At 42.7% G+C, this 8,463-nt stretch overlaps 1 protein-coding gene across 1 annotated transcript; it reads left to right on the top strand.

Moving 5' to 3' along the window:
• The first annotated feature begins 761 nt into the window (after window positions 1–761).
• Window positions 762–7,854, top strand: LOC145409801 (fatty acid-binding protein-like). Its single transcript, XM_080280108.1, has 4 exons — window positions 762–831; window positions 2,950–3,131; window positions 5,946–6,053; window positions 7,774–7,854. Exons 1-4 carry the CDS (start codon window positions 762–764, stop codon window positions 7,843–7,845), a joined length of 432 nt encoding a protein of 143 aa, XP_080136234.1. The 3' UTR covers window positions 7,846–7,854.
• Window positions 7,855–8,463: the final 609 nt, after the last annotated feature.

The following is an 8,463-nucleotide window of genomic DNA, read 5'->3' as shown; positions in this document are numbered from 1 at the left end:
ATCTGTCTATCAATCCATCTATCTATTTATCTGTTCATGTATGTATCTGTCCATCTATCTATCTATCTATCCATCTCTCTATCTATCTATCTGTTCATGTATGTATCAGTCCATCTATCTATCTATCTGTCCATCTATCTATCCATCAGTCCATCTATCTGTCTATCTATTCATGTATGTATCTGTCTGTCTATCTATCTGTCTTCATCTATCTATCTATCTATCCATCTGTCTATCTGCCCATCTATCTTTATCTATCTTCATGTATGTATCTGTCCATCTATCTATCTATCCATCAGTCCATCTATCTATCTGTCTCCATCTATCTATCTATCCATTAGTCCACCTATCTATCTATCTGTCCATCTATCTATCTATCTGTCCATCTATCTATCTAGCTGTCCATCTATCTATCTGTCTATCCACCTATATTTATCTATCCATTCATGTATTAGTCCATCTGTCTATCTATCTCCATCTATCTATCTATCCATCAGTCCACCTATCTATCTATGTCTTCATCTGTCTATCTGTCCATCAGTCCATCTGTCTATCTATCTGTTTATCTATCTGTTCATGTATGTATCTGTCCATCTATCTATCTGTCTTCATGTATCTATCTATCCATCAGTCCATCTATCTATCTATCATTTATCTATCCATCAGTCCACCTGTATATCTGTTCATGTACCTGTCCATTCATCTATCTATCTGTCCATCCATCTATCCATCTATCTATCTCCCCACAGACTGGACACAAAATGGTGGAGTTCTCCGGTCACTACCTCCACGAGAAGGATGACAATTTTCAAGAACTTCTGGCCGAGCTGGGTATGTGTTGGATTTGTTGTAATCAATTTATTTATACGTGAAGGAGCGTTGTGGTGTGGATGTGGATGTGATAGGAAGCGTTAGGAGAAACACACTGAGGTGGTTTGGCCATGTGGATAGGATGGAGGGTGAGAGACTGACGAGGAGAGTGGTTTGGCCATGTGGAGGGGATGGAGGGTGAGAAACTGACGAGGAGAGTAGTTTGGCCATGTGGAGGGGATGGAGAGTGAGAAACTGACGAGGAGAGTGTATGTGAGTGAGGTGGAGGGGGGGAGAGGGAGCGGGAGGCCAAGGATGAGATGGAGGGATGGAGTGAAGAGGTGGTTTAGCCATGTGGAAGGGATGGAGAGTGAGAAACTGACGAGGAGAGTGCATGTGAGTGAGGTGGAGGGGGGTAGAGGGAGGGGGAGGGCAAGGATGAGATGGAGGGATGGAGTGGAGAGGTGGTTTAGCCATGTGGAGAGGGTGGAGTGAGAGACTGACAAGAAGAGTGTATGTGAGTGAGGTGGAGGGGGGGGGAGAGGGAGCGGGAGGCCAAGGATGAGATGGAGGGATGGGGTGGAGAGGTATATGAGAGAGGGGGGTGTGAGCTGAGAGCAGGGCAGTGAAATAGCGGGGGACAGGGCGACGTGGAGACGATTTGTTTGTGGCCACCCTGTATGGGATTAAGGCGTCTGGCAATAGATAGATAGACCTTATTTTATTATTTATCTTTATCTTATTATTATTTATCTATCATCTGTTTTTTTCCTATCCTCACACTCTCTTCAGCTCAGGAAACATCTTTATTTCATGGGTATTTCAATTGTCTTGTTCCTTAGCTATTTATTTTTTTGAACTATACCAGACCCATCGACCACAGGTAAGCAAGTGCTTCTATGAGGCCGTCTTATTCGTACAGTGAGTACAGTACATATTGCAGGGATACGGCCACCCCCTTGTAGGCAAAACCTCACCAGGCAGGGTCCTTCCCACGGCGAGGTGCAGGGAGATATGATGAGGTTTGGCTCCTGGGTGCACGCCGCAGATGCTTATGGTCGTATGCTTAAACGTGTGGTTGCCGTGAGTCAAAATTTTCATAATTTAATGGGATCTCTCTCTCTCTCTCTCTCTCTCTCTCTCTCTCTCTCTGACTCATCCACCCACCCACTCTATGTCTCTCTCTCTCTCTCTCTCTCTCTCTCTCTCTCTCTCTCTCTCTCTCTCTCTCTCTCTCTCTCTCTCTCTCTCTCTCTCTCTCTCTCATGTTTTTCCCACTGGGCTTTGTAATATGGTGAGGCTATCTCCGCCGCGAGCGTGTAACTTTGGCCGCCACATTGAAAAACCCGCACTCATCGCCTCCACAATGGTAATGCAGCTGGATCACTGTTCATATAGCTTCTGTTTTTGTTTCACTGTTGCCTACATAAGCAAAGCAGCGGGCCATGGCACTATATTTGGCTGATTTCAAAAAGCGCGGGCGTGGTGTAGTGCTTAAGTGATTTCAAAAGGCGCGGGCGTGGTGTAATGCTTAAGTAATTTCAAAAGGCGCGGGCGTGGTGTAATGCTTAAGTAATTTCAAAAGGCGCGGGCGTGGTGTAGTGCTTAAGTAATTTCAAAAGGCGCGGGCGTGGTGTAATGCTTTAGTGATTTCAAAAAGGGGCGGGCGTGGTGTAATGCTTAAGTAATTTCAAAAGGCGCGGGCGTGGTGTAATGCTTTAGTGATTTCAAAAAGGCGCGGGCGTGGTGTAATGCTTTAGTGATTTCAAAAAGGCGCGGGCGTGGTGTAATGCTTAAGTGATTTCAAAAGGCGCGGGCGGCGGATGTGGTGCATCTCCATCAACACCCCCGTCTCTCTCTCTCTCTCTCTCTCTCTCTCTCTCTCTCTCTCTCTCTATATATATATATATATATATATATATATATATATATATATATATATATATCTTTTTCCGCGCTAGGTGTTGGCTTGGTGCTGCGTCAGGCTATGTGCAGCGCCCGTCCCAGTATCGAGATTAAAACTGGTGAGGGAGACGGCGCCACTTAGACCATCTCCATGAACACGCCCGTCTCTCCCTCTCTCTCTCTGTCTATCTATCCATTTATCTATCTATATCGATCTACTTTTTCTCGCATTAGGTGTTGGCTTGGTGCTGCGTAAGGCTATGAGCAGCGCCCGTCCCAGTATCGAGGTGAAGGCTGGTGAGGGTGAAGGCGACCCGTGGACCATCTCGATCAACACCCCCGTCAACACCATCCATTATAACTTCGTGCTGGGCCAGGAGACAGAGATTGACATAATGGGAGGAGGCAAAAAAAAGGTACACTTGGGTTCACTTATTTATAATTCTTTTGCTTTGGTGGCTGAGAGGAGACGTTCATATGAAGTGTGGCTGCAGAGGAAGGAAGAGGTGTCATATGAGAGGTATAAGGATAAAAGGAATAGGGCGAGAAGGGCTGTGCTACGCGATGCTAAAGTGGCAGCAGATGAGAGGTGGGGTAGGCGGCTGACTGAGAATTTTCAACAGAATTAGAAAATGTTCTGGAAGGAGGTGAAAAGGGTGCAAAAGGGAGATTCAGGGAGGGATGAGGGAGTAAAAGCAGAGGATGGAAGGATGTTTACTGAGATGGATGCAGTAAGGAAGAGATGGGGAGAGTATTTTGAAAGATTGTTAAATGTAGAGGAGGAAAGGGTGGCTGAGATTGTGGCGGATGGAAGGGTGCAAGGAATAAATGTGTTGGGAGAGTTGAATGATTCTTTGATAACGAAGGAGGAAGTGGAGAAGGCAGTAAAGGAGATGAAAACAGGGAAAGCTGCAGGTATGGATGGGTGTGCTGTGGAATGCCTGAAGGGTGGTGGAGTGACTATTGTTGACTGGTTAGTAAGATTGTTGAATGTGTGCTTCGTGAAAGGTATGCAAGTGCTTGTGTGGTCCCGTTGTATAAAGGCAAGGGTGATAAGTATGAATGTACTAGCTTTAGGGGTATAAGTCTGTTGAGTGTTGTAGGTAAGGTGTATGGTAGTGTTAACTATGAGAGTTAGAGAGGGTACAGAGGGAGTGATTGGTGATGAGCAGTGTGGCTTTAGGAGAGGGAGGGGATGCGTGGATCAGGTGTTTGCGGTGAGACAAGTGTGTGAAAAGTATTTAGCTAAAGGCAAGGATGTGTTTTGGGCATTCATGGATTTAGAGAAAGCGTATGATAGAATTGATAGGGAGGCTTTGTGGACTGTTTTAAGATTGTATGGACTTGATGGTAGGTTACTAAAAAGGGTGAAGAGTTTTTATGTAAATAGTAGAGCATGTGTAAGAGTGGGAAATGCTGTGAGTGACTGGTTTCCCGTGAGAGTGAGGCTGCGACAGTGATGTGTGATGTCGCCTTGGTTGTTTAATATTTATGTGGATGGTGTTGTAAGGGAGGTGAATGCAAGAGTTTTAGGTGGAGGTCTGAGTCTGGTGAATGTTGATAATGGAGAGTGGAATCTGAAGCAGCTGCTGTTTGCAGATGATACTGCACTGGTGGCTGATTCAGAGGAGAGATTGAGACAGTTGGTAGAGGAGTTTGGAAGGGTGTGTGAAGGGAGGAAATTGAAGGTATATGAGAATAAGAGTAAAGTGATGAAGTGTACGAGGTTGGTAGATGGTAGGAGGATGAATATAGTTTTGAATGGTGAGTTGCTTGAGGAGAGTGAGTGTTTTAAATATTTAGGGTCATGTGTTGCCGTGGATGGAAGAATAGATGCAGAGGTGCAGTTTAGAATGAATGAAGTAGGAAAGGTGCTGGGAGGAATGAAAAAGGTGTTTAGATGTCGTTCGCTTAGAATGGATGTAAAGAGAAGGCTGTATGAGGGTGTTGTGGTACCGACTGCATTATATGGGGCTGAAACATGGAATATGCGTGTAGAAGAGAGGAAAAGTTTGAATGTAATGGAGATGAGGTGTCTGAGGAGTATGTGTGGAGTGACGCGTATGGATCCAGTGCGAAATGATGAAGTGCGAAGGAGAACTGGAGTTGTTCGGGAGATGGCTGGTAGAGTTGAGCAGAGGGTGTTGCGATGGTTTGGGCATATGGAGAGAATGGATAATGAGCGATTGGTGAAAAAGATAACTAGATCTGATGTGAGAGGTGTAAGGCTGAGAAGAAGACCACGAATAGGATGGATGGACAGTGTGAAGAGAGCGCTGGATGCGAGAGGGATGTCTGATGAGCAAGGAAGAGTGGCTGTGCGTGACAGAAATAAATGGAGAGAAATTGTGAATGAATAAATGATGACGCAGCCCTGAGGGGATATTCTCCCGCATTTGGTCTGATCAGCTAGTCAGGTCAGGTGCGGGTAAGGGGATGGGTCTATTATGATGTGGCAGGGGTAAATCAGCACTGCTGTCGGGCCCTGCTGCGGATGTCACTGGTTGCACTGCGCAGTTGACCCTTGTGCGGTGTGGTGCGGTGAGGATCTGTCCGTTCTCCTCTTTGGGGCTAAGATGCGAATGAATGTGTTTGAAGGGATGAGTAAATGGGGAGCGTGTCGTCCTGTCTCGGCTACCTCCCTTTCCTTGGGGGAAGCAGCCTAGGTATATAGATAGATAGATAGCTTCCGTTGTATGAGATGTGGGAGAGAGAGAGAGAGAGAGAGAGAGAGAGAGAGAGAGAGAGATAGAGATAGTGGGGTGTGGTGGGACAAGGAATTGAATTATTTATTGTTGTAAAAGGTACTGAGTGTTTAAGGCTGGTGACACCCATGGAAAATGAGAGAGAGAGAGACAGACAGACAGAGTTAGAAGATAGTAATGATGCGTTGAAGAGGATGATGACAGCATTAGCCTGTTATTATTATTATTATTATTATTATTATTGTTATTATCATTAATATTATCATCATCATCATCATCAGTATTATTATTATTATTATTATTATTATTATTATTGTTATTATCATTAATATTATCATCATCATTATTATTATTATTATTATTATTATTATTATTGTTATTATCATTAATATCATCATCATTATTATTATTATATTATTATTATTATTGCTATTACTACTACTACTACTACTACTGTTATTATTATTATTGTTATTATTATCATTATTACTATTATTATTATCTTTTTACTCTTATAATTCCCAGGTTGTATTCAGTATTGACGGTTCGACCCTGAGGCAGCTGCCAGTGGATCCTTCAAGCGAGAAAGCAGTAGAGGTGGTGAGGGAGTTTACTGATGAAGGACTTATTCAGGTATACTCTCTCTCTCTCTCTCTCTCTCTCTCTCTCTATGTTCTTACCTAATTGTTCTTACCTAATTGTATCTTTACAGGAATGAGTCAAGCTCGTATTGTCCCGTGTCTTAAACCATATTTATCGTACATATCCTTAAATTTGTGAATTGTTTTGGCACACACTATTTCATTCGGTAGTGCAATCCATTGATCAATTGCTCTGTTTGGGAAACTGAATTTCCTTACGTCTTTATCACCTCTCTTCTTATGCAGTTTTTTGCAGTGTCCTCTTGCTGATGCTTCACCATATGTTAAGTAATCATTTATGTCTATTTTCTCCTTTCCTGATATGCATTTATATAACATTATCATGTCACCTTTTTTCCTTCTCTCCTGTAGTGTTGGTAGATTTAGTTTATTTAGTCTTTCTTCGTAGCTTAGGTCCCTTAAGCTTGGTATCCATCTTGTAGCGGCCCTTTGAACTTTTTCAATCTTGTCTATATGCTTTTTGAGTTGAGGACTCCAGACTATTGATGCATATTCCAGGGTTGGTCTAATGAATGATGTTATTATCCTTCTTAGCATGTCTTCATTTATGTATGTGAATGCTATTCTCATATTTGCAAGCAGTGTATACATGTTCCGTACCTTCTCGCTGATGTGGTCAGCCGGAGATAGTCTGTTATTGATAATCACACCTAGGTCTTTCTCTCTTTCTGATGTGTGTAGGGTTTTATTTCCTAACTTATAATCCCAATCAGGTCTTTTTCCACTTTTACCAAACTTGATTACATGACACTTGTCCACATTCAATTCCATTTGCCATGTACTACTCCATTCATGAAGTTTATTTAATTCTTCTTGCAGCTCCTTACAAGAGTCTGTGCTAGTAATTCTCCTTTGTATTTTTGCATCTTCTGCAAACATATTCAGATAGCTGTCATTTCCAGTGTTACTGTTTATATCATTTATGTACACTAAAAACATGATTGGTGCCAGCACCGAACCCTGTGGTACTCCACTAGTCACTTCTTTCCATGATGAGTAGTTTCCTCTTAGTACTGTCCTCATTTCTCTTTTTATGAGAAAGTCTTGCATCCAACAAAACAGTTTGCCTCGAATTCCTCCTTGATGGTACAGTTTCCATAAAAGTCTTTGGTGTGGTACTGTGTCAAAAGCTTTCTTGAAATCTAAATAGATACTGTCCACCCATCCTTCCCTTTCCTGTATTGTGTTTGTTACTCTGTCATAGTAGCTCAACAAATTAGTAACACATGATTTTCCTTTTCTGAAACCAAACTGTCTTTCTGTTATCATACTGTGTTCTTCTAGATGATTTACCCAAGCTTTTCTTATAAGTTTTTCTAATACCTTGCTTACAACACTGAGTGTGTGTGTGTGTGTGTGTGTGTGTGTGTGTGTGTGTGTGTGTGTGTGTGTATCCATTCATCCATCGATCTATCTATCCATCTATCTATATGTGTGTGTGTGTGTGTGTGTGTGTATCGTCATCCTCTGTAAGTGTGTGTGTGTGTGTGTGTGTGTGTGTGTGTGTGTGTGTGTGTGTATCATTCATCTATCGATCTATCTATCCATCTATCTTTGTGCGTGTCTGTCTGTACGTGTGTGTGTGTGTGTGTGTGTGTGTGCATCCATCCATCCATCCATCTGCCTATCCATCTATCCATGCGTGTGTTTGTATGTCTGTCAATCCATGTACGTCTATCTATCTATTCCAGACAATGACCCATCTAGCATCCGGCACGAGGGGAACCAGGATCTTCAAGAGAGACCCGTCCAAAAGTTCGTAGGCGTAAGAGGGCACGGAGCATCAGGGTGTGGCGCGGGAAGGCTGGAAAGACAGTGTGTGGCCGGTGTCGGTTGTGGAAGCTCCCTAACACATTTTCCTGTCCGATTTATTTTGCATATTACACCTTACTGTCCCAGTCTGTGTTATATAAATCCTTCCAATATCACCATACTCTGCATAAAGCTCCCTAACACCTTTTCCTGTGCGATTTATTTTGCATATTACACCGTACTGTCCTCCTCTGTGTTATGTAAATCCTTCCAATATCACCATACTCAAAGCTCCCTAACACCTTTTCCTATGCGATTTGTTTTGCATAGCACACCTTACTGTCCCAGTCTGTGTTATATAAATCCTCCCAATATCACCATACTCAGAATAAAGCTCCCTAACACCTTTTCCCATGCGATTTATTTTGCATATTACACCTTACTGTCCTAGTCTGTGTTATATAAATCCTCCCAATATCACCATACTTAGAATAAAGCTCCCTAACACATATTCCCATGCGATTTATTTTGTATATTACACCTTACTGCCCTGCTGTGTTATATAAATCCTTCCAATATCACCATACTCTGCATAAAGCTCCCTGACACTTTTTCCCATGCGATTTATT

Source organism: Coenobita brevimanus, chromosome 83 (genome assembly GCF_032717465.1).
Source record: "Coenobita brevimanus isolate Jiangsu-jjx chromosome 83, ASM3271746v2, whole genome shotgun sequence".
NCBI lineage: Eukaryota > Metazoa > Arthropoda > Malacostraca > Decapoda > Coenobitidae > Coenobita > Coenobita brevimanus.
This window is presented reverse-complemented; position numbering and strand designations above follow the sequence as displayed.

Coding starts and splice junctions, on each gene's coding strand:
- LOC145409801 (XM_080280108.1), top strand. CDS start 762: ATGGTGGAGTTCTCCGGTCACTACCTCCACGAGAAGGATGACAATTTT. Junction 832..2,949: donor AGAACTTCTGGCCGAGCTGG/GTATGTGTTGGA, acceptor TTCTCGCATTAG/GTGTTGGCTTGGTGCTGCGT. Junction 3,132..5,945: donor TGGGAGGAGGCAAAAAAAAG/GTACACTTGGGT, acceptor TATAATTCCCAG/GTTGTATTCAGTATTGACGG.